Source organism: Saccostrea cucullata, unplaced genomic scaffold (genome assembly GCF_032062105.1).
Source record: "Saccostrea cucullata isolate Sc308-1 unplaced genomic scaffold, CSIRO_AGI_Scuc_v1 ctg580, whole genome shotgun sequence".
NCBI classification, from domain to species: domain Eukaryota; kingdom Metazoa; phylum Mollusca; class Bivalvia; order Ostreida; family Ostreidae; genus Saccostrea; species Saccostrea cuccullata.
Window position 1 is genome coordinate 125001 of NW_026928121.1, and position 27293 is coordinate 152293.

General features: G+C 32.1%; 1 protein-coding gene across 1 annotated transcript in view; it reads left to right on the forward strand.

The window, feature by feature from the left end:
• Positions 1-27078, forward strand: part of LOC134276485 (GRIP1-associated protein 1-like) — a 37322-nt gene extending 10244 nt beyond the window's left edge. The window contains exons 12-23 of the mRNA XM_062758735.1: positions 119-265; positions 707-820; positions 1071-1214; positions 2301-2375; positions 3232-3288; positions 3430-3529; positions 3811-3862; positions 4137-4203; positions 8167-8277; positions 9846-9939; positions 10904-11055; positions 26771-27078. Coding sequence (XP_062614719.1) covers positions 119-265; positions 707-820; positions 1071-1214; positions 2301-2375; positions 3232-3288; positions 3430-3529; positions 3811-3862; positions 4137-4203; positions 8167-8277; positions 9846-9939; positions 10904-11055; positions 26771-26869 — 1212 coding nt within the window. The 3' untranslated portion in view covers positions 26870-27078. The remainder of the gene's footprint in view (positions 1-118; positions 266-706; positions 821-1070; positions 1215-2300; positions 2376-3231; positions 3289-3429; positions 3530-3810; positions 3863-4136; positions 4204-8166; positions 8278-9845; positions 9940-10903; positions 11056-26770) is intronic.
• The last annotated feature ends 215 nt before the right edge of the window (positions 27079-27293 follow it).

Consider the following 27293-nt stretch of genomic DNA (forward strand, 5'->3'; position numbering starts at 1 on the left):
ATTCAGAAAATATGAATAATATATAGACCTTTTATATGAATTATGTTACAATATATGGCCCAGACATTAAAATCAGTTCCTCTGTTCCAACACAATCTCTGTTATATTAACTGTTTAGGTGGCAGAGAAGCGTAAGACAATGTTGGATGAGCTGGCCAACACGTATCAGAGAGATAACGCGGGTTACCAGGAGAAGTTACGGGTCTTACAGGAGGAGAATGAAGCTCATATACAGGCACTCAGAGAGGCAGCAGAAGGCGAAAAGGTCAGTATAAGTGATAAAATATTACAGGTCAGACCATCTTTAAAAAATTGTTTGCTTGCCCTCTCCCGACTGACTGACTAAAAATGGCCCAACTCAAAAGTTTTTTACTTTCCAAAACACAATATGTTGCAGTTTCTGAAAAAAAGATTTTTTTACGTACCAACAGACCCAATAACTTTAATTCAATAATTTTTATCCTGAGTTGGCAGAGGGCAACCAAACATTATTATAAGGTGGCCTCAGCCAAATTGTACTAACCCACCACTTTTAGCTCACCTGAACTGCAGGCTCTTGATTTTTTAGATGGGGAGTTTTAACTCATCAAGCTTGTTTTTTTCATCAAGTGTTTGTATTTATTGGAAATCTGGAGACTTTTAAAGAGTTTCAAGGAAGAGTTTTAGATATGAAATTGTGAATTTGATCAGCTTGATTTGTTGGTAGAGCCGAGGGTCAGAGTTAGAGAAAATTAAGAGGGAACTAGAAGAGGTGAAGAAAGAGAAGCAATCCTTGGAGGAGGCCAAGTCATGGTTAGAAAGACGCCTTAAGGAGACAGAGGTATGTATGTTTAAAAGAAAAGTGTTGATACACGAAAACACTCTTATAACAAAGTCCCTGGGATGGATAAGCATCAATTCATTATAAGTGTTCACTATAATCGCATTTTACTGTATGCTTAACCAAGAATCATGGAACATATTTTGCTGCAACGTCAAATAATATTGTTTATCAGCAGACTTTTTTTAAAGGAACAGAATTTGTTTTCCATCATTAGAAAATTAATTAAATGTTTGTATACCTTATACAGGAGACGTTACAAAACCATATCTCAGAAAATGAGAAACAAGTGGAACAACTGAAGCATGACCAAGAGGAAGTGCTGGAATCACTCAACTCTGAGCATGCTCAGAAAGTCCAGGAAATGACTACTGAACATAAAGCCAAAATACAAGTAGGTCAACATTTTATAACAAAGGAATTATCTGTTCTATATTAGCTTTAATTTATTATATTTTATTTTCCTTACTGGTGATTCTTTAGAAAGTATATATTTGCTCTGACAGTATGCAACTTGTACTGTAAAATCACATATCTTCCTGGGGTCAAATTTTCATGGTTTTAGGAAAAACTCTTGGTTCTTGGGGATTTGATTTTGTGGATGAGGAATTGTGAAGAAGTTATTTAATGTTACATTTTACTTTTTGTGGAATATATGAATTTGTGGGTCTCTTCATACCTTGAAAACAACAAAATTAAACCTCCACAAAAATTTTTGATTTCCCAATATGTTACATTGTAAACAAACAAAAAATAGCTAAGTAATTTTTTTTTACGCTATATATATAAACACTATATGTTTTGTTCAACTGGACAAGAGATCTTTGTAAGCTAGCCCTATTGCCATCTATTAAATGAGATCTCTCTGAAATCAGTGGGTTCAGTTTAAGTGAAACTTTGCATGAATGTTCTCATTAGGATGGCTTATATTTTAGCATAGTGTTTATTGTTCATTGACCACCCAGTCTTTGGTGTAAATTTAATGTATAATAAGTAATATCATCCTAAAATACATTTTTGTCACCATGCAGTTCAGGTGCACAAGTCTATGGTAGCATAAACGACAATGAAGTACATGACTGTAATACTCCTATTATTTTGAAATTTCTTTTGAAAACTTATACATGTTTGTATACTTGCTACAAATAAGGCACTGGATATTTTTTGGACATTTAAAATGTAATGCTTCAAATATCAATTTCAAAATGTATTTGAAATTTTTTAAATTTTCTATGATATGTTTAAAAATTTAACATTTTGCTGCTCCCTTTGTATATTTGTACAAGTTTTTCTTCAATGCATTAAACTTTTCTGAGAAATTTTTGAAAAAAAAATGGACAGCTAAACTAATTAATTTTACTCAATATATAGAATTACACCTGTAGTTTCGGTGTCTAATTTTGTGATTTCTGAAAAAAGTTTGTTAGCAGCAGTTGATCTTAATTGCTCTGTAGTATTATGTCCATTGATTTATTGACAGGAATGCTGTGATAAAGAAGAATCTCTGAGACAGGAACTGTCAGCCAGTCAAGGGGAAATCTCAAAGTTAAAACAGGTTATTGATTCCACTGTCTGGCAGATAAAAGAAAATAAAGGAAAATCTCAAAATATCTTATTACAATTATCAGACCAGTTTCATTTGGAAAAAACTCAAAACTAAAATAATTGTTACCTGTTATACATGTAGTTAGATCTGAACATTATATTGTGTATTATTCTTTTATGAAGGAAAAATGTATAATTTAGATTTATCTGAGATGTTAGCTAGAAATAATTTGTAGCAATATGTAAATTTGTGGCAGACCCTCTGACCATTTTTAACTTCAGAATCCTTTGGGATCTTCACTTAAGATATTATTGATTGATTGATTTTATGTTTTTTAATGTCACGCTTGAGAATTTTTCACACACATGGAGACGCCGCACTTGCCGGTAGAGAGCTACAAATTTGTTAGACATTATTGAAGTGAATCTGAAAATCTGTTTATTCCACATTTAAATTCTGACATTAATCTTTGACTTTTTAGCTCACTTGAACAAATTTTTCAAGTGAGTTTTCTGATGAAAATTGAGTGTCGATCTGTTGTTGTCATTATTATTAATCTTTCCTAGTATCATCATCTTATTTTATTCTTAGTTTTGTTCTTAAAAAGAACTAAATTATTATCCTCTGTAAACTATTTAATGCAATAAAAAATATGAGACCTTGACCTTTAAACCTCAAAATTATTAAGAGTCAGTCTTTTTTTTATTAAAGGAAGTAATGATATCGAATTGTATTGCAAATATCTTTATAATTAATGTAGGTAATGTTAAATGAATCCAGAACAGATGGATGGACAATCAAAGCAGCCCAAATTAAAATTTCTTTTGTTTAATTAAAAATATAGCATGAACATTATATTTTGCAGGAGATTAAAGATGGTACTGAAGATAAGAGATTACATGAAAAGAAAGGACAGACAATGGTTTGTCATTACATGTAGTTATGTTTATTTTCATTTTGATTGAAAAAAAAACTAAAAAAACTAAAAAAAAACAGGCCAAACTCATAGATGCTCTGAGATTGTCAGTATGTTTTAATGTAGTTGATATTCAATTTGAATTAGTTGAAAGATCTGAAGCGCCAGTTGGTTTCTGAGAGAAAAAGAGCGGAGAAATTACAGGACCGACTACAGGAAGTGTTGTCAGAAAACAAAATGAACAAAAGTATGTAGAATGAATTCTGTCAGTCATTCTATGGCATATAATCAAGTTTATAGAGAACTTCTTTCTTTAAAGAAAATGTTTCAATAGTAAAGGAATCTTAAGACTAAATCTTGAATTAATTTTATGAAAATAAATCTCTAGAATTCATAGAAAGACATACAATGCTAAATAGATGATACTAGTACGTATATTAAAGAATTATGTATGATATAAAATTGCTTTAAAAAATTCTTTAGAGAATGAACATGTAAATTTTACTAAATTATTTGTTTGTATCATAGGTGTAGAAGAATTATTAGCCTCTAATGATGGCAATGAGTCACTAGACAGAAGGTGAATACTGATTTTTTTCCCCTGTTAATTTTTATCCTGAACTTTAAAAAAATCTTGTATTAAAAACTATGTATAATATATAATTCAGACTTTCATTTAGAAAAAAACATGAAGTTGAATAGTAAAACACCAGATTTATAAGATTTTTCAAAAAGCTAGATAGTTGGCTTAAAAGTGGAAGGAGTTTCAGGATGTATTTTGATTGGCTGATTATTACCACAACAGTTTATTTTGATTGGCTATATTTATAATTTAATCTTTATGTCCCCCACAGTTCCCTGTCCTCCTGGAGTGCTGGTAACAGTCTTGTCAGGGACTCCAGTATCCTGAGTTCTCCACAAGTAGGACTCTTGTTTTACAAGAAAAGAATAACAAAGTCACTATAGGAAAGTTTCTTTCATAAACAATTAGATTGATTTGTGACTGTGTATTATTCTTTTGCTTTGCTCACTCTTTACTACAGTATTACATTTCCTAATCCAGAATCCAGAGGAGTAAATCCCATGCATAGAATTGACATATTAAAAATTATTTGACTATTAAAACTGAATTGTAAAATTTTTCTTTTTACATACAAAAACAATATTACCTTGGTATTATAAAAGAGGAAAAGTCAAAAAGTACACAAATTGGCCTGATTTCAAAATAGGATAATTTTGCCCCTGGATATATCTACAGACTACATATTTTTTCAAACCAACTTTCTTTTTTCAATATCTCTTTCATATTTTCTGTAAGAGATCTTCAAAATAGCATATGTATATGGCCGAATTTCGTACATTTTACGGAACATCATGATGACGTTGTGAATTTTAACACTTCTGAGTTCTCATAAATAAAATGGTAAATATTTATTAATTGATGAGAATTTGACAAAAACGTGTTTTACAATATATTACAGATAGTAACTTAATATTTTGTTAATAAAAGATAACTTAATTTGAAATTATAACGTCAGGTATAAACAAGCTTAGGTACATGAACAAATGAAAATGACAGCGTGTCCGTTTAGCGCCTGTGTGTTTATCGTGATACACTTAAATAATTAGATACAATGTAATGTTTCATTATGGACATTGATAATGTTTTAAAATAATAAATTAATTAACAATTCACACAAACTTTATGAATTTGATATTTTAATCAACCTGCATATGTATAGCAAAATCCAGGAGCCGGGGGTGGGGGGTGGGGGTAAATGTTAAAATAAAAATAGGTACCACATATAACGTAGAGAACAAGTGCTGCGTTTAATGTTTATTCCTCATATGTAAGACAGTCCCGGTGTTCCATACACATTCACCAACAAAGAAAGAGGTACCGCGTGATATTTTACGCATGGACTTGTGAAGATATTCTTTTTCTCAAAGTAATCATCCTCGTGTTTTAGCAAAGTGTTATCACAATCATCAATTCAAAGTTTTTAGAAAAAAATATGAAATGGATTTTAAATAATCAATACAGTGTGTTTATTGACAATCACAAGACAGGTTTATGAAGTTTCATTTTTCCCTGTCATCTTTCTGCTTTTCAACATTTTCAACTACCGGGTATTTTCGACACTTGTGCATTTTCGAGCAATATCTCTACTTCGTTGAACGAATACTTCCGAGAGCAGCATTAGCAAACTTCTGATGCAAGAACGCCGCGTAATCAGAGGCAGATCCAGGGCCGAAGCCTCGGGTGTGTACACCCCCTCCCCCCTTTCGAATGTTTAAAACAAGATTTAATATAATAAAAACACATTATTAAAATCAGGTTACCTTATTTTCTGTGTGTGTGGGTGTGTGTGTTTGTGAATTTAACCCTATAGAGGGCAGGGTGCCCTGATTTTTTTTATCTTGAATTATTCATTAAATCCCGATCTATCGAAATATCACAATTTTATTTAGGGACAGGCCTGTCCTGAAAGACTTCTAGGACAAAATTATTTTCTAAATGTCTTTTTTTTTTTCGGGAAATTGTTCTCTCCTATAAGTCATTTTTTTTGGTAAAAGTAAATACATTCTATGATGAGCGATGCCGGAAACTAGTTTTTTACCACTCTTTTATAACATATGTCATAATTATTCATAATTAAACACAGAATAGAAACAATTCCTCCTTTTTGAGATTATTCTGATAATAAATTGATAAATTCATTATTTATGCAAAGGCCGGCTAAATATTACAGTATTCCTATTACATTTTATGTTGTTTTTTTAATAGGATGCTTATTTTGTTTCTCAGTAATAGACACCCCAACCCTAAAGCATACATATGGAAAACGAGGCCACAGACTTGGCTGACATATTTAAAAATCATGATTTGATGAATATATTGTGCCAATTACTAAGAATATTTTTTTTAAAAAAGCATAATCTACATATTAAAATATTAGCTAGTGCCCCCTCCTTCACTCTCGCGCGCGCTCTCTGAAACATTCTGTCTACCTTTTGATATTCAGACTGAATGAAACATATCAATGTCCGAGCAAAATATATACATAAAAAGATTCAGTAAAGATATACATCTGACCTGTATTTAGCATACATGTCCAAGAACAAATCCGATGTCGATATCGACGATATCGACAATATTATGTCGATATCGTATCGATATCGATCTCAATCAGCATTATGAATTGGAAATACCTGGTGCCGTATTTAAGACTCTATATTATGTCGATGTCGTCGATATCGACCATGACGATATCGTGTCGATTAGCAATTTATTTTCACATTGAGGTAACATAATTTTAGAAAGTCACAAGTGAAGTCCAAATTGATTACTTATTGAATATAAAAATAAATTAGTAAGATAAAGAAAATTTTAGGGTTGTTATTGTTTAAGAAGATTTAATCGCAGTGTGAAAATTCTTGAAAGTGATCGATATACCCGATGTGTGATACAGAAGTGATGTAAAAATAAAGTTTTTGTATTATGTAAATACACACGATACAGGTAAAATCTTCGTAAAAGTAAAGTATTTAAACATAAACACATTCAAAGAAACAGGGAAGGTATTTACCAAGAGCTGAGCAAACATGATTCGATATCGATATCGTCGATATCGACGATATATTAAAGAAAGTTTTAATAATAGTTGTTAAAAACACCATATTAAGGATGGTACCATGTCGATATCAGCACGATACGAAGATATTAACAGTAAGGAAATAGTTTAAAACAAAAATATTGTAATAAACATGAGAAATGTTATAGTAAACTATAAAAAAAAGTAATGTGTCGATTTAAAATTTGTATAGCTATGTTATTGTAGACTTTTACAAGTTAATCGCTTGCGATCTACCCGATGTGTGATACTGATTATGTAACACACAGTCTCACAGAATATATTAAATAATGTAACAGTAAGTCTATGTACTAACTTTAAATAGTAATAATGTTATCTATTTAAATTTGATCAACAATCATCATGAGTACGAAAAATATTGAAGTTCCCTAAAAAGTTTGACGTCATTTTCTGCACATTGTGACGTCACGAGCAAAAAAAATTGACGACTTGTCAAATATTGAAACAAAAAACCAAAACAAATAGACCTATTCTGGTTATAACCTGGCTACTTTGGAGGGCTTCTGTTAAACAATGGTCCAGAACAGACACGCAGATGTGGAAAGCATAGACTAACGCGAATACATTTCTATTTTTAATGTTTTTAATTGAACTAAGAACTGGGTTATTAAAATCTGTTTAGCCTACGCTATTTACCATGCATAAATAATGTATTTAATGCTAAAATGGATTTATGGTCGTGTTTATATAATTTACAGTAATTTTTCTTATGAGAGATTTAATTTTTGCAATGTGAGGTTTTAATAACATGAAATTATATAATGTAAATTTGCTTCTGCATGCGCCAGCTGACCAAACGACATTCATAAATATTAATTTTAAACATGGGGCGCATTCCTCTCGGAGAAAAAAACTTGTTCAAAAATACGCGTAAGATACCAATGATTGATTTTATACTTGAATTTTTTTCCGAGAGGAATGCGCCCCACTTGAAATTTTAAAATGAATCTGTAAAATCGGTGAAAAATTCCGGAAAAGTCAAAACCATTATAGGTTTTAGCCGTTACGATCAAAAAGCCAACATCCGGTTTGGCTAAAACTACCCACCCCTGCATTGACGAAGTCGAGTAGATACGGAAACCACAAATAGTTTTCAAGAAAACGATGATTTATTTTTTAAGAAATTCACAGGCCGTATATTGTACTTTCTGACTTTTGTTCTTTCATGAATATGTTATTAACAATTTAAGTTTTTATTGATTCATCTCAATAAGTCTTTGTTTGACAGAGTCCAGACAAGTCGTTCGGTGCTGATACGTCAGAGATTGACCAGGAACACAGTGAGCTGCTGGCCAGGCTTACAGACGTACAACAGGAAAAATGGAACCTGGAGGAAAAGGTAAAATAAAAAGGGAGATCTAAAGTTTTCTTATCTATATTCAGTAAACTATCCAGATTGTCATAAAACTGCAGAATATGGAACTTAGAGGAAGGTAGAGATCAAAGTATTATAAAGTTATGAGACTAATCCTTTATTGCTAGATAATCACTAATTGATGGTTTTCTCACTTGTATACAATCCAAAGGCTCAAATTAGATTTTCTGATCAAAGTTTGTCTATATTGAATGTTGAAAATTTACTCGAGCTCTTTTTTTACTTCTGTGAAATTTCATGCGTTTAAATTTAAGGATCTATAAAAAAAATTTAGTAATAATTAGCAGCAAATAAAAATACTGCTGATGACCAAGGATTTTAATACAATCTTCAAAAAAGAGATGATCAGAACCTATTCTTTACCTTTTTCAATTCAATTTGATAAACGTGATGACTTTTCAATCGTCATCCTCCCTTACTTATGCAGCAGTATATCTTTATCACCTGCATATGAGGTTTACATATCTCAGTTGATTCAATATGTAAGAGCATGCTTGAGATTTGAACAATTTCTAAAACAGGGTAAGGTATTGACAAACAAGTTGATGAAACTAGAATATCAGCAGTTTAAAGTCATAAAGAGCCAGAGCCACTTTGGGCATTATTTGGCCCTGAGAATTTCTGAAAAATCAAAACCGCTCGGTTTAGATTGCAAATGCAGTATTTATCAATTGGAGTGTTGGTGACCATGTATCTAGTTATCGTGACGTAATTTTCCATCAAGTCAATGCATCATGACGTCATAAAATGCTTCATTTTCGTCATATCCTGTAAATTCATTTGAAAATCACCTAAAATTGAACCGTTTTTTCAATATTTCATATAGAGCACAACCTCTGATCCAAAATACGCAAATACATAATGAAAGCTCTGTTTCTGAAGATCAGAAAACATGTTTTATTTTTTGGATCGTGGGCTGTGCTCATATTTTAATTCTTTGCTGAAGGTAGTCAAATACGCATGTTTTCTGCAAATTTCAAGAACATTGCAATTTCTCAATTCTGTTATCCAATATCTTAATTCTGAAAACGAAATTTTATTATAGGAAATGAAAGCGCCAAGTGTCTACTTTATTTTGACATATGAAATGGGAAAGAGGGTGATAACTAATTAATTGATATAAGTACAGGGCCATTTCATGCATAAGATGGCTCTTGCTCTTTGAGAGTTTTATGGTAGAAACAATTGCCTTGTCAGCAAATGCAGTCTATCATTAAGTCAAATGACGACTGACATATTTCATACCAACTGCTCACTACCCCATGGCACCTGATCCCACTCCTGATGTTTTAGAGGTCCGTGTTTGCTAGCTCCTGATTTGTATTGTTTAATGGACTTTTGAGCTTGAATACTGTTCCTTATCTCCATATATTTCATTTACAAGTCTCATGCTAAAAATAAAAGATGCTTGACCTTGACATTGTTGACATTGACGATAACAACTATGCAACTTTCTGATATCTTCAGGTATAAATATTTGGTAGTAATACTTTATATACATGTAAGTGAGCACAGGTTCTTTCCACTGTCAGGTGCGGCATCTAGAGACAAGTAACGCAGCAATGGCTGAGGACCTCATCCAGAAAAGTCAGATCATACAACATTACGTCATGGAGCAAAGGAGAGGTGGGAGTTCATTTCAGTTTATCTTATTTACTCTTTCTATTAAAGCCAGCAGGGTGGTTATTTTTTGAACTGCGGCCCTAGAAAAGCATGTATTGATTGATTGATTGATTGTGTATAGGTTTACATTTTCATTTATATGATTTTTCAGTCATATCTAGTTGTCCAATGCAAACGTTGGAGCAAAATATGGCCCTTGATGCATAATAGAATTTTTAAAAATTCAAAACAGATGTACAGTAAAACTCGTTTAGTACTCAGATATTGTGAATTTAAGGATATAATGAAGTAACCTTGGATCCCCAGCTATATTAAATTGAATGAATTCGTTATACGGATATACCGGTAGTAAATTATGGATATAGCGAAGTAATTTCTGAGGTCCCTGTGACTTCGTTACAACCGAGTTTTACTGTGTATATTAACAATGATTAACAGAATATATATAAAACCCTATTTGAATAGGTTTTTCTTGAAATGACTGTTGTCCATAATTAAAAAATATTCTGTGAAAAATAAATGTTATAAAACATGCAGAATATAATAAAAGTGTGCATAAAAATGTGTTAGTTTCTTTGTCAAGTTTCACATGTACATTTCTTTTTAAAAAATATTTAGATGGAAAAGCATTTTTTATTTGAAAAATTAACATGAAATCTATGTTTAATAAAAAAAATTGTTGTTTCTTATTACATACAAAGCCACTTTTAATTAAAGTTTTTAAAAATTATATTGATGAGCATACTTAAAATTTTGTAAGTTAGAAGATGGTGGGGGAGGTGGCTAAAATAAGAAGAAAACAGTATTATAATTTTAATTAGTAAATGAGACAATTGCTTTTAAAATTTCTTTTTAAAATATTAAAACCCTTCAATAAAAGTGTGAAGAGTTTTATTCCCTACTTACCTCAAGAGTGTTGAAGCTCTGATTTTGATGTATATAAAAAAAATCTTTTTTTCATGTGCAGAAACCAGGCAGCCCGTGCAGGAAGACAAGTTAACTCTTAAGAAAGTAATAGATCTAGTGAACAAACATGAAGATCAGAATCTGAAGGAGATGAACCGCAAACTTCAAAATATGCTCGAGGAGACTCTTACCAAAAACATGCATTTACAAGAGGTAAGACATCAGGGAGACAAAGGGCCACTCAAGGGAAGCATGCTGGTTCAAGGGGTTGGCTATTGATATGGTAATAAAAAGGTCAGGGATGTGGAAATAAAGTGCATGTGCGTGATAATACGAGAGAAGAAAATAAGTCAAATGCATCCTACACATATGTTGAGCATTTAGCTTTGTACCTGAGAGCTTGGAATGAAAATGCACAACTCCCCCCCTAGATTAAGACTTGAAGGAAAAATCAGAAGAAAATGTAGGGTATATGAAATTTATAGAAGGGTCCACATGAGGAAAATATAATCTCAAGAAAAGCTAAAACTAAAGTTAATTGAATCAGCAAATGAATACCACCCCTTCAAAACATTTTGCATCTATACCTGAAAACCTGTTGCTAATGCAGATCAGTTTGTTAACCATTTGAAAATGTAATTGTCCTGTTCAAGCTTTCATTGTGGTTATTTTTTGCTCTTTTGACTCTAAGATTATTATTACAAAGCTTCAGCTCAAAATAAATTTATTGGCAACTTTCTTAAAAATACTCTACCAATGTTCAGGGGTCCCCACCCTCTGCTATAAATTTCACAAAGAATTTAAAATCTTTGATATGATTACTTATTGATATATAATTGTATTACTTGAAATGATTGCAAAACATGTCAGTAATTTTGAGATGCCTGTTATGTGACTCCAAAATATATGCATTATCCTTACTTTTACATACATGTGTACATGTACAAGTTATATCTCATCACCCAACACATTCAGAATAGCAGTATCTGGAATATACTAATCGAGTCACTGAGGTGAACATTTTTTAGGTCACCTGAGTAAACTCAGGTGACCTATTGCTATCCGTTTTCGAAAACGTCGTGCGTTTCGTGCGTCAACATTTGAACATTTTAGCCATTTGAAACCACTGAACCAATTTTAACCATATTTGGCACAAAGCATGTGTGGGTGAAGGGGAACAAAAATTGTGAATTTTTTTCCCTGCCCCTCTCTGAGGGGTGGGGCCAAAACCACTAAAATTAATGCAATCTTTAAAAATCTTCTTCTCTACTCCTGGACATCAAGCAGTCAATCTGTTTGCATGATTGTAATCAGCAATGAGTCCTCTACCAAAATTGTGAAATTCATGGCCCTGGGGTCAGGGGTTCTAGTGCTAGGGCGGGGCTAAATAATTTCAGTAGTGAAAATGCATTATTTCTTTGAAAATCTTCTCCTCAGCTCCTGGGTATTAAATAAACCAACTAAGTACATAGTCATGATGAGCAAAAGTGACTCTACCAAAATTGTGAATTTCATGGCCCCGGGGTCAGGGGTTCTGGTGCTAGGGCGGAGCTAAATAGATTATATAGTGAAATACATTATTTCTTTGAAAATCTTCTATGCTCTTAGGTATTAAATAGACTAACTCGGTACATAGTTTTGATGAACAAGAGTGCCTCTTCCAAAATTGTGAATTTTATTGCCCCAAGGTCAGGGGTTCTTGGGGGGTGGGGCTCTAATGATTATATAGTGAAATGCATGAATTCTTTGAACATCTTTCCTTTGCTATATATATGCTAATGATCTAATTACATATTTAAGGCCAGGATTTATTTTATTTTCAGTTTTAGAATTTTGAATTTTCAGAAAAAAAAAAAATTTTTTCTTTCGATGTCAAATTTGAGACAGATTTCAAATTTACAAAGTCGCACTTCCGGTGTTAAGATGAAAAAAAATATATATTCAGTAAGTGTTGGAAGTAAAATTCATAATTCGAGTGCCATTCAAAACGTTTCAACCGTTCAAAGGACAAATAAAATGCTGACGACTTTGTTGCACAATGACATGCTGGTGAGATAATTATGTATTAGTTTCAAAAGTATCTGTCTGTAAATTATTTTCCTCCCCCAGGTTTTAAACTGCCAGTGGTAGCTATTGCATATTGTTAGCGACATTGTTTAGATCCCTTATAGCTTACAGTTTAAGCATCAGTTAAATGTGTTATGCATCAGATGTAATGAATAAAACTATGGGAGAAGTTTAGTCCATTTGAGGAAGAAATAAACAATAACTGAAGAAATAAAGAAAAAATTCAACTATTAAAAGGCAAAAATATACAAATATATACAGGCATGAAGTATCATTTGTATCAGCCAGAAAAATTATTTTACACTTAATTGAAAAAATGTTCCCCCCCCCCCCCCTAATACTCCCTGACTGTTTTATGATAGGAATTATATAATTTTAGACATCAAGTAAATTTTAGAACAATGCCTACACATTCACCTAACACATATTTAAAAAATGAAGATATATTGAAAGACATTTAAAGAATTGATTTTTTAAAATTTTTGACCAACATCACAAAATTTATATAACTGGCCCAAACTGGCAGATGATGAAAAAAATATAATTTAAACTATTTGTAAGCAAATAGTGGTAAGGAGCCTATTAGAATGGCATAAAAAAAGAATGTACAAATGTTAATAATTGATTTATATATATAAAAAAATTATTTTCTTCTCATTCGAGACATTTTAATTCTCATGTTCATAACTAAACCTAAACATAAAAAAAAATGCTTGGCTTGTAATGATTAAAACTTCAAAAAAAAATTTAAATGTCTTTGCAAAATAAAGCAATGCTTTGAAATCTGCCCTTTTGATAAGCAATGCTGCCTCTTTCAAAATTTGTGAATTTCATGGCTTTTGGATTAAAACACGAACCAAATGCAATCGCTGGAAAGTTGTTGCATGGTACTCAGGTGACCTATAAGGCCCGTGGGCCTCTTGTTTAAATATTGAAGTCTTGAATTTCTCAACATCTTAGTTATCTTATTTTTCAAAAAATGTCTGTCATGTTTGAGACAATGATGTTTACTAGTATTTGAAAAAAATATATTCAGTAAGTGTTGAGAGGCAAAATAATTATATTGACCATTTGACCTTTGGGTTTTTTCTAACCTAAATTCTATATGGGTGTCTTCCATTAACAAGCCTCTACGTGTGAAGTGAAAGTGAAGATATTAGGTTAAGAACTCTCCTTTATGCATCAGTTAAATGTGTTTATAAACAAGGAATATATGAACTCTGGGCTTTGTTCTTTCAGCTACACAAAACAATGTCAGATCCAAAATTTCCAAAAAAATCAGGGGATGGCATCTTATGTTCAATGAAGTTTGTACCCCCCCCCCCCCCCCCCCCCCCAAAAAAAATCAACTTGTCCTAACTTGAAACTAAAAAAGAACATCTTGTTTTTCATATGAGAGGGGGAAGTCACTCAGATTGAAAAAAAAGTATAATTTAAACTATATTATTAAAAATACTTACATATATTATATATTATAAATGAAATTAATTTAAAGTGTTTGAATGTTTGTATGGATGAATTTAAAAAAACTAGAATATTGAAACTTGAAAAAATTTAAATTTTTTTGTAAAATAAGCAATGTCTTACTTTATCTGTCCCCTCTCAGAAATAAAAAGTCGTGTTTTAAAACAAAAATACTCAAGCTGTCACTTAGTTTGTTGACCATCAACACTAATATTATTCTGGCTTTGAGCTACTGCCGCAAAATCAGTCAACATTTTCTGTTAAGTATGAGGTTTGTTCGAAAAGTTCGTGGACAACATTCATATCTTTTTATTTGACATCATATATTATCCAAATTTGGAAGAAATATTTTCACAATAATTCCCAATGATTTGTGTTAAATTTTACCAAAATATTACGATTTATTCAAACTTATCCAGATTTTAAAAATGCAAAAATCGGATCGCGGAGCAGGTCAAAATTTAGTAAGCTACAGACAATACATTATTTATGACTGTAGTCATAATCTCTGTAATTGGAGCAAAAATGAAAAACAACCTAGATATTCAAATTAAGAATTGTTACCTCGATCCGTATACCAAATTATTGCTTTATATTTTGCTTTGTTGAAAAGAAATCAACTTGAGAAGATAGGTAGTCCTCGTTGAAAACGACAATAAGGATGATGTTTTAGAACGTCACGGAGCAGTAGATAACGATGGTGTTTTACTCAGGAAAAATCCTGAATGAATTCTAAAAATGTTGAAGGAATTAAGAACATATGTATGTGTGTACAAATAGTACAGGCAGTATTGAAGAGGCAGAGACTCTGTATCAGATGAGGACAATCTCTGAAGCTACGGTTTAACTGTATAAACCTGAGCAAAAACTATAAAAATTTGGAACGTCAAGGAAAGACATAGGCGCTTCAGAGCTGTGTATCCTGTGAAAGCAGAATTAAGTAATAAAAGAAATTAAAAACCTTAACAAACAAATATACAACGAGGACAATTCTTAAAAAATAAATGTAAAGTTTTGGAAAAAGGATTTAATGAGTGGGCATTGTGTGAAATGTATAGGGATAGTATTTTTTAGAAATTATTGACGCTATGCTTTGACGTTACTTTGCCGTTAAGTGTGCTCCGCGGGTACATAATATGTTGATTTTAAAATGAAGTAAATTGTTTACTGTAAAATCGAATGGAATGAAACTTCACACATCAACAAAGCAAATATTATTAAATTTTGTGCTTATTTCAAATTTCTAGTGAGTAATATAATGAAGATTGACATCGTCGACGAACTTTTTCGAACAACCCTCGTATGTACGTTTGTGGAACCAAATCATAAGACTTAAATTAAATATCGTTATATTTGTCTTGAATAGAGATATGTTTGCAATGATTGCAATTGTTTTTAAGGTGCGAGACCATAATAGCATGCACTAACGTTGATGAAATTTTTCAGACTATGTTTGTGTGATTAATAGCATTGAACTTCTAAAAGTACAACAATAAATTGTTATTGTTATGATTAAAGTGATGCGAGTTCTGTGCCTTTATGTTTCTATGTAAATGTTATTTAAATGTAAGTACAGGAGAGCACTTAAAATCCTGACACCTCACCTTCTGGATTAAAGTTATAGGAACATTTATATTATGATTCAAATTTATATTTAGATTCAAATAAGTTTTATCTTTTGGTAATCAGGATTCCTCATTATTATAGACAATATCATTTTAAAACAACATTTCAGATTTTAAGCTCTACAAGTCAGAGGCCAGAAGAGCGTACGCAGTAGTAATGCGTCCGGCGTCCGTCTGTCTAGCTGTCCATCTAGTTGTCTGTCTGTAAAAAAAATTCAAAATGCTATTCCTCCTACAGTTTTTGTTTGATTTCAGTATACATAACTTGGCACACAAGTACACTGCACTAAGATACATAATTCGATTTATTGGTTTTTGATTTCGATGAACGGTGTTGCCATGGTTACTAAAAATAGAATTTTCTGTGAAATACGTTCAAAATGCTACTCCTTCTACAGTTTTTGTCTGATTTCAATATCACATGGCATGCAAGTAGACTACACTAAGATAAATTGTTCTGTGTATTGGCTTTTGATTTGGATGAACATTGTTGCAGTAGTTGCTAAAATAGAAATTTTTGTAAAATACGCTCAAAATGCTACTTCAAACACAGTTTTAGTCTGATTTTTATATTATGTGACATGCAAGTAGACTACACTGAGATACATAATTGTCTTAATTGTTTTTTTAAAATTTTTTATTTTGATGAATGATGTCGACATAGTAACTAAAGTTGAAAATACTGTAAAATTTTTATTAAAAGCTACTCCTACAGTTGTAGTCTTATTGTAATTTATTGCTACAAAAAGAGACAAAATCAAGGATCATTATAATTTTATTTATTGGTGTTGTAAAGTAACAAGTTCCAAGCTACTTTTCTCTTCCTTTGTTATAAGTACAAACCAGTAGAGCTTCAGTCTCGACTCTCGACAGATTTAAAGTTGAAGATGAACTAATTTTTTTGATGCAGAAATCACATATGGCATGCAAATATAAGTTTAGGAAAGTAAGGAAAAATTGCAAGTAAGGTCATCAGGTTTGGCACCACAACAGAAACATAGTTACTTTTTTTCAATTTGATAGTTCTCAAAAAGTCAGATTTATGAAACTGACAAATGTTTTGATTAGAAGCAAGAAATTCCTTGGTAATTGGTATTTCTGCAATGAAATAATTGCTTATTGAGAAGTCAGTGTTAAGTACTCACGAATCAGAGATGCTATTATTGGACGTTCATTAGTGAATTCTGAAAATGAAAAATAACTTCACAGCAGAACTTCAACTCTATAAATGTGAAAAGCGCGGGAATCGATATCAGGCGACCGACGCACGTGACATTTTGGTCAAATTCATCTATCAGATGTGGGAATCTTGTCATTCTGTCAGACAGAATACGCAGAATCTGTAAAGATTCGTATAACAAACTCTGATTTCTAATTGTCCCCGGATACAACGAGACTTCAAACGGAAGCACAACATTGCATTCGTGTACCAGCCGTTGCCAAGTCGCAGTGTCACGTGACTTTTTAAAGACATTTTCCAGGAACTGTTTTTATTGCTGTCAGGTATTAAGTTGTCAAGACCAAATAATGCTTCTTTAAAGATCTAAAGTACATGTATCTGAAAGTCTGTCGACTATGAGATGTATTTTTAAAGAAAAATTAATTGTATATGTACCTGAAGGCAAAAATTTTCGTGAAACCTGTTGTGATACTGCTGTTTAATTCAATATTGTAACAACTTGATATATGACGTTCAAAGTAGATTTTTGTTTTAAATGGGAAACACAATTTCATTAAGATACAACCGAAGACGGTTTCATATATTGAAACTTTTATCTTTCTTCCAAAGGTAGATTAATACTCAGTAATCAATAAAATAAAAAAAAAAGAAAGCAAGGCTAATGTTAAGAATCCATGAGAGAAAGAGCGAATATAGAGGAAAAATAAGAATAAGTTGAATGATTAAAAATATGAATCTAAATTCGTAATGCTTACTGATTTTGTCTTACAGATAACATAATACACTCTCAGCAAAATCGTTGAAAACCTACACAGGACATTTTTTTCGATTTGATTTCGTTATACATAAGCATATTGGTCCTTATAATTACACGTGCTAGTCTCCGAAATCGGGAGAAAGAAACACTGAGTAAATCTCCAAAACTCATTAAGAATTTTATGAAAGTCCTTGGTCAAGGACCGAATCAAAGCGGCAGATTCATTTAATTTATTATTTTATCGTTCTTTTGTACTTTATGATATGACGTACAACTATAGAGCTGACCAATCAGACAGCTGTTTGTTTGTGTTTCCACTTAACTCCCGCGTTTTATTAGTAGGAGGACAAACTTCCAAAAAGTTTTGCGTGAGTATTAAATCAGCAAAAGGCAAATTCGTTCCTCGACATTTCTAAACAGATTGATTGCTTTCCAATAAGCGTCTTTTTTTAGGTAATTTTGTTTTGGTTGAAGGGCTTGGATACATGTACCACCTACAATTTGAAACTCCTCCAAGTATTGGTACTCATTCAGACTAATCCAATTCGGTGTTCAATAGGTGATGACAAACACTTAGTCAAAATCTTAAAGGGGGTGTAGACTAGAAGATATGTGTCCCAGTTTGGCGACAAAAAAGACGGCCGTCAAACAAAACGACCCTTCATAAATTATTCCATTCTTCGTGTACATTACTATTTCGATCAAAATGGGGGGGGGGGATGTAATTTGTATTGACTGGGGCAAAGATGGGGAATATATTCTCTGTCTTAGTGAATTAAACGTTTGACAAGGAATATACATGTTACTATGCATGTAAAGCTCTTTTGTTGCAAATATCCATCTATTTCAGAATGTTTTACTTAAATTCCCACCAGAAAAAGCAGGGGGATATAGTCTCCCCCAAATCTCTTTAAGCCCCACATTCTGTCCCCATTCACTACAACTTCATCATGGATAATGAAGAGTAATTCATTTCAAGTGTTGGGTATGAACCTGCATGTATCTTTAAAGCTGTGTCTCTAAATAAAAACATTTCTCTATGATCAATTGGAAAGTAAAAGCTTTTATGGAATCAGAACCAGGAAGTTCATGTTTTACATTAATTACGAAATATGTTTTGCTTCCCTCGAAAAAATATGATTATTCCTTTTGCTCACATTCCATCCAATTATTCAAATATACGACAATTTAGATTGCACCAATAAGAATGGTTTCATGTTCATCCGCAATTATGAGGAAATGACGTCTTCCTTTACTCGCTTTTTCTAACAACGATCTGCAGTGCAATTTTAGAATGAAAGGTACGCTCTTATTTTCTGAAATTACATTGTGTAGGACTAAAGCATATCCTAGGAGGGGGTGCATTGTATAAAACCGAAGACTGATCACGTGGTTTTGATGTAAATTTCTTTAGATGCTTGGAAATTAACGTTCAGGGTTTATGCTGTTTGTTATCCCACGAGTTGCTGTATTAAGCATGATATCCGTAACATTTCGTGAGACATAGATCTAGCATTGCCATCTTCGTTATTAGCAATCAACCGCTAAAGTATGTTAATTATTGAATGATTTTTTATACGTTTTTCGATTTATAAACTGATTAAGTTATTTTGTTCTTTCTTGAATATATATAAAGTTTTTATCTCAAGTAATTTGTTTTTGTAAGCGATTCAGCACTGATCATGATTTTGCATATATGTTTAGCTTGTATTAACTTGTTTCCAAGAAACACACGCGGAAGTAACAGATTCACAAGAAATATTTCTTATTATGTCAAATATTCCGTGTTAGATGATTGTGACCTTTATCAAGTTCCCAACACGAAATCATTAATCTGCATCAAAAGTCGTCTAAATATAGATTGATGAAGTGTTATGCAATGTTTAGAAATGGAATGTTTTAATTTCCCTTCTGGAGACTTATGTGACAGACTTCTTTAAAAAGAACATTTCTGATCAGCTGCTGGTCCTGTGATTAATAATGTCATATTACCTGATGCCGACTTATACGCTATTCTTTCTTAGAACGACGGTACTTCATTAAGGTGATGGATCGTCCCATTTCAAGCATATAGAGCTGTTCGCTCTCCGTGGTCCCTCTGTAGAGGCCGCGATCGGTAATGGTTAACCAAGTCTTCCAATCGGCATTGTCGCTTTACTTATTTGGTCGACAGCAGTATACTTATGATCATTAAGACCTATCAAAGCCGGCGAATACAGATAAATCTCACTTCTATTTTATCTCGGACAGTGGAATATGAGGTTGCCCGTGTACAGAAATACATAAAAAAAATCAATCTCCCAGATATTGTCTGAGTGAATAAGAATAGAAGCTGTGATTTTATTCAAACACTTGTTAATCCATGTGAGAAAAGAAGATTTGCAAATTATTTTCACGTTAAATCGACAACTTTCATTGTCCAAGACTAAAATCAAAAGTAGATAGAAAATGGATTTCTTATTCAAAGAAGTGTAAGGCATTTTTTATCCAATAAGTAAGCAATTTTTTACACAGCATGCAAAGTCATAAGTTTATGGAAATCGATTGAAAGATTTTAAGATCATCTCCAAAGAATGATTGCTTGTCAGTACCCGACTCAGGACTAAACTAGAGGCATTGTCAGCAATGATCTCACGAAATGATACGCCCGCCTCCCATATGATTATAATGGCAAAGTCAATTATATGCCCTGGGAGGCCCAAAATATGTGTCAGATCAAGAAGTAATATAGGAGATGCGAAATGAAATTATGTAATAAAGAATCTGTGAAAGTAACATTTTATTCATTGTTATATGAGAGTTGCGGATAAGAGATGGGTACCATTCTATATTATAGAAAGAATGGCAATGCCCATCTTTCGCCATGGGAAACCCAAAATATGTTTCAGATCAAAAAGAAAAATTGTCGGTGCACAATGACGCTATCTTACAAAGAATCTGTGAAAGTCTCATTAAATTTGATTCAGTGGTATACGAACAGATGCGGAAAAGTGATGAGTAACCCAAAGCGTAACAGACGGACGGGCATCCCGATCACTATCCCTCCCACTTTTCAAGCGGGGGTATAAGAAATGGATGGACTTTATTCTTTTAATGTCCATGTATTTAATTGGTTATAATAATGTAAAATTAAAATATTTTTACACCAGATGAAATAATTCCAGAATGTTTAAAAAAAATAGCTCCCTGAAGGTTAAGAAGTGTTAGTCAGCCAACTTTTGGTTAGTCTATCAGAAAAGTGCAAACACAGACAATTTTCTTAAAGATGGCCCAAATGGATTTCCTAAGTATTAGCATACATTTACTGTATTTACTTGCTCATTACAAAGGTGAGTCTCAGCTCCGTGAACAGCATTGCCCTTTAGGTTTGGGTTGACACTGTATCAGGGTTTATCCAATACCATCTTTGTTGTTTCAATCACGGTTAATAGCAGTGATATACCTGTTTCAGGACGGTGCCCCTGTTGGACAGTTTTAATATGTTTCCTTCCTTTCTCAGTGTTGCAACGTTATGGAACAATGTTGTTTATTTTTGTGATAGTATTTTCAACTCATGTGTATAGTTCATGGCTAGTGTTGTTTTCTGTTACGATGATTAACGTGACAGCATTGTTGTCTGATTCTGTTCAATTGCTTGTACGTGAATGAGTATAAAAGAATGACTAAAATGCCCCTAAATATCTAAATGCATTCATACATGTTGTATATCTGTGTTGCAAAGCATTAAGGGTACTTAACACAAAAAATGGATGCATGGATTGATTAATATTTTTTGACTGATTTTGATTTGAAATGACGTAAATAATAAATCCCTGAAATATAAAGTTATCGTAGGTTTGCCTTGGTGCTTAGATATGAGACTTTGTTTTGCTTTCTATATAATTCCTAGGGATGGGTATCGCCAAAAATTTTGTATCGCAATATATCATGATTTTTTCCCACAATATCACGATACTATCATGATATTTCTAAAAGCAGTTTTTACAATGATTTTATATGAAAAGTCTTTTTTTTTTTTTAAATATGGTAGAGAAACAAAATTTTACTTTCTTGAAATTTTTATGTATGTAAAATCATTTATGTTTGGATGGTAAGATGCTGTTCTTTCCACTTTTTACAACCATTTTTTATACTTTCTGTAATTGTAATTTGAAAGATTGAACAAATAAATGAATAATTTCTGGACTTTATAATATGTTCCTAAAGACCGGTATTTAGGTCTCCGTATCACATACGTATCACACAACAAAAAATCGCGATATACCGGTATACTGATAAAATCGCACATCCCTAATAATTCCATGCAAAATTTTGCACATTTTTTAACCTTATTATGTAATAAGGTTATAAAATCCTCCAACTGTACTTGGTAAACATTACTCAGCTTAATCTATAAGAAATATTGCTGATTTCTGAAAAAAGTTCCTGATATTTATCCTTAATCAGCGTCAGAAAATTGTACAATGTCTTGCAACAATAAAGAGTTACTCCGCTTTTGTATAGAAATTTCTCACACCGATTGACATAAATTCGAAACAGGTATTCATTTTTTTAAGTGATCGAGAGGGTTGTTTTTCAGATGTCAAATTTGTGGACTACGTAATGGCACAGAAAGTTTATGCTAAGGGCCATTGGTCCTTTAGAGTCTTTTAAAACTCGAATATGCATTGTCTTAGACATCCAAGACATAAAACTATCTTTCTTGGATATTAATAATTTTTGTGTAAACAAAGCATATTATATTAATGCTTGTATGTAGCGATTTGTACCTTTGATTTGAAATATATTTTCAGGTCGAAGTAAACATTCAAAGCTAACATTTCCTATTAATTTATCGGATGTTTGTTTTACTGATAAATTTTACATAGTCAAAAGTCACCAAATTGGCATTCCGACAAAACAACCTGGAGGTTTTTTTTAAACTACCAGTTGCCTTAACTTTATGCTAGTTTTGGCATATTGAGTCTCTGAATTTTTGTGTGTTACAGTAATAACCCCCAAAGGACCTCTGGTTTTCTGTAACAAAATTAAGATCTAGACTTAAAAACACGGAAGTCTTCTTGCTGCGTACACTCTTGAGAGTAAAATTATACGATAAAGATTAAATATAACTGAAAAGAGGGTTAACAAACTGAAAAACTGCATGTCCTCTTGATAAAACGTTCATATCGATTTTGCCTTTACTTTATTCCAAATGACAATTTCCTTTCAAGAAGCAGCATCGCTCAAATGCGTTAGAGTTGACGTTTTTTAACTGCTTCAATTTATTAAGTAGTTCATCAAGAAGGAAAACTTAGAAAACTTGCTGGATAAAATGAACTGCCTCATTGAATCCTAGTGATGCTAAACCTTTTCTGTCCTCAAGCCATATTTAGAAATCAATTGATACTGAAAACGATAAGAGAGGCATGCCAAATTTGAGGAAGTTGTTGATTTCGATTTAAGAATGGCGTATTTCAGAGAAAAGTTTGATTAAATTTTCTGTCGGTAGAGTGACACTTTCATCAGTGTTGGCCTCAGGAGATGGAGTGGTTGACGCTTCACGTAACGCTCTCTTAATTCGGGGCTGATACTGTGTGTGGCACTCTTTTATTGTATTAAAGTGCACATGATGAACTAAAAACTGCTTCCTTTTTGGCATTGATTTAGTACGAAGAATACTTTATATTAACCTGCATTAGCTCTGAGCTTTCTAATTTATTGCAAGAGGTTATCCTTTTTTCTTCTGATTCTTTTCTTTTCTGCTTCTCCGTGTTTTTAGCTTCATTTGCGCTTTTCACTCTGGCTTCATCTTTTTATTTTAATAAATCTTTAAATTTCTGAATTGGAATAGGCTATTTTCTTTGCTCCTGTTCTTATTCCAGTTCTCAATTTTTCCATTCAGACAGGGCTATCCTTCTAACAGTTTTGGTGACAATGGTGACTTGAATGACGCTCTTTAATAAATATTTGTTACTGTTTACTCAGAAAATAGATCTTTCAAAAATTTCTTTCTTCTCTGCTGCCCTTTTGAAAACGTTGACTGAAAGAATTTAATTAAAAATAGATGAAGCTACCTATTCTTAATGTTAGACTTTGTAGACACCATTGCAGGAAGTGAGTCTGTTAACTACTTCTTCACTAGAATATTTTTAGCCCTTTAGTATCCTTTTAATTTTCTTTTTTTAACAGCACTTATAAAACAAAGGACCACATTTCCCAATATCCTTTATTTTGAGATCTGTTAGGATTTATTAAATTAGTTTACTGGCATCGCCTGTGTGTGTTGTCGAAAGCTCAACTGGTAGTTACTGTTTGACCTTTAGGAAACACCACAGAAAGTGATATACAACAGTTAACGCGGCGGATGGTTTTACTCGGACACAATTTGTCAGTCGCTGTCAGTCTCGGCGAAACTAAATCAATTTCCTTTATCAAGTTACGAATGTCCACTTGCATTTTGAAGCAACACCTCTATAAACTGGTAGAGGCGAGAAGTCCAATTAACTGATTTTCTCACAGTCTCCTCTTCTCCGTCTGTGTTATTGGACGGAGCAGTAAAACCCTTTTAGAACCTGTAGATTGACTTTATGGGTGTTTTATGGACAGTTTTAGAATTGGGGTCATTTATCCTACCCATCTTCGTGCAGACCTATATTTGGCGTGAAAATATCTTGTTTCGGTGTTCTTCTTGAGTGTGGAATATAAATTATGCACGAGTCAAGAACAGTAATTTATTTATCTATACTCTACATTGAGTTGCCAGTCGATTGAAATTCACCAGTTGCCTTTCATCTGTTGTTCAGTGTATATATTTTACTTCATAATTTTTTTTAAAGTAAAGACAATTTCAAAGAAATTTAGAAAGCAATTCTTGTATTAAATAGTATTTCGTAATAGTGTATAGTAAATTTTGTCCACGGAAAATCTTTTATAGTTTAATTTTATTTTCAGTTTATACCAATTAAATTGTCACGAAGGTGTTTTAATTTGTCTAAAGAATGAACAGTTTCAGGTAGTTTTTGGATGATATTAGTTTTTATACAAGACTTAGTATGCATTGATTCAAAATCAGTTTATTATTTGCTTTGTAAAGGTTAACATGTATTTCTCCGATGGAGAAAGTTAAAGGACGGTATCAAAGTCTAATCAATCAAACTCTGCACAAAATCAGTGTTATTTGTATATGGAAACAGAGTTAAGAAAGAGAAAGGGATATATTAGCCACACTTTGACCCAAAAATGAACAAAATACAGATAATGAAATCCGAATCAGATCTGGAAATGTTTTATTTGAGTTAAGGACAGATGATACAAATAATCTTTTGTCATAAAAATTGAAAATAACAACATTGGTCATGTTTCAATGAGTAAAATGAACAAGTTTAACGGCGTAGTTTTTAATTTTTTATTCACAATTTCTCAGATGGATTTTTAAGTGAAAAGTATCTGTATAGATTAATAACGTAACATAATAGATGGTTTACAAATTCTTAATATTTTGGAAATTTATTAGTTGCATCATTTTTACAATGTAAGAAAAAATAGGCCCAGAAATTACATATCAATCCAGGCATCCATTTTTTTGTTTGTAACATCAGTCCTTAATTTTTTGAGGATATATTGACTACAGCAGGGTAATTATGTGATGCAAATTGTGTTTCGAGTGTTGGATTAGTCTAGACCATAACTTTGAAATGTATTTTAAATCAAATCTGAATTTTTTTCAATTTTAGATATTTTCCATGGAAATAAAAATTTCAGCTGTCTAAGTGTTCAAGTTGCAAACTATTTTTTTTTTTGGTGATGGACTTAACTCTCCATTCTGTTTGTTTTAACTGTCCTGAGTGAAACTCTTGAAATAATTGAAATATTTCAATATAAAAAAAAAAACTGTCCTATTTAAAAAAAAATTATTCAAAAGAATGATCGAAATTTTAAAAAAGTTTTCCAAAAGGAATGGATATACTTACAGGTACTTAATGGATTATTTAGATCTTTAGCTTTATATATTCACTTTTTAACTTCGAATATTTGGTATTGGAGTTAATTCAACAATATTCTATAGATGGGCAACACAAGCAAAAGCTTTACGTCACAATCATGTTTTAATAACACGTTGCTTACTACACAACATACATTGTATAAATGGTGCCTGTTTTGGAGGGTAACAGTTGAAATTGACACCCCAAGGAAAAGGTTTTCCGAGGGGTGGCAATTTCAACTGTTACCCTCCAAAACAGGCACCATTTATTCTATTATACTGAATGTTTTCTTAAATTAAGTCAGCAAAAAAAAAAATCGTCGATCATCTTTACGTTCACGTTTAGAAAGCTTTCAAACTCCTCGCCACTTCTACAGACTATAAAAAGATTTACTGACCTTTTTATTGTTTGTTTGATACTCTAAGAGTCTTTTATCATATAAAATTTCGTTATTTCTGCACTTGCAAGCATGTTTCGTCTGTTGTTTGTTGTTTTCAAGTAAGCTTCATCGGACACAAGCTTTTATTGACGTCAAGTTTATTCCAGTTCTTTCAAACGCGCAAATGACGTTTTGAGAATTCTACGGTGAACCGTACGCGCATAATATCCACGCATGTGGCATTACCGTTGTGTTACCCGTTGTCACATGCGTTGCTAAGGCTGAGGATAATAGAACGGATTGTTAACTGCGTCTAAACCAATCAGATTTTAGTATTTAACATGAAAGTATAATAATAATTTATATTTACTGGATACTATAAAGGACAAACAAAATCACAAAAATAGGTACAATAAATTTATTATCAGCGATGTAAGCTTCTTTGATATGTCGATGTAAAAAATTGACTACCAGGTACTTTTTTATTTTTAGAATTTGGAGATGATGTCACAAGAAATAGTGCGTCTGAGTAAAACACAGTCGAACAATGTTTCAACCGACCAATCAGGTGCTAGTGCAACAGGGTCATGACCCTAGAGTCATGAGGTGCAATAGAACATTATGTATGATTGAATGATCTTGTACATGTATGATGTGAGTTAAAGGCTTGGAAATATAAGTGCTACTGTTAAAAAGTTAAAGAAATGTGTTGTGCATGTTATAAAATTTTTAAAAATGTAATACAGTGTTTTTAAACTGTTTGATATTTATATTTTAGTTGTGGGTTGCAGTTTAGAATAACCGATTTTTGAGTTTAATTATTATAAACTTATTTTCTATATGTTTAAATGTAAAAATGTAATAAATCCTCAGCTGTTCTCAATTTTTCTTCAGTCCAAATTTGAATTATAAATAATTCAATATTCTATTTATAGGATACAAAAATTGGAGGATTGAACAAAAAGATAGAAAAAAAAACAGTAAATTATTGGTATAGGAATTTTTTTTTAATTTG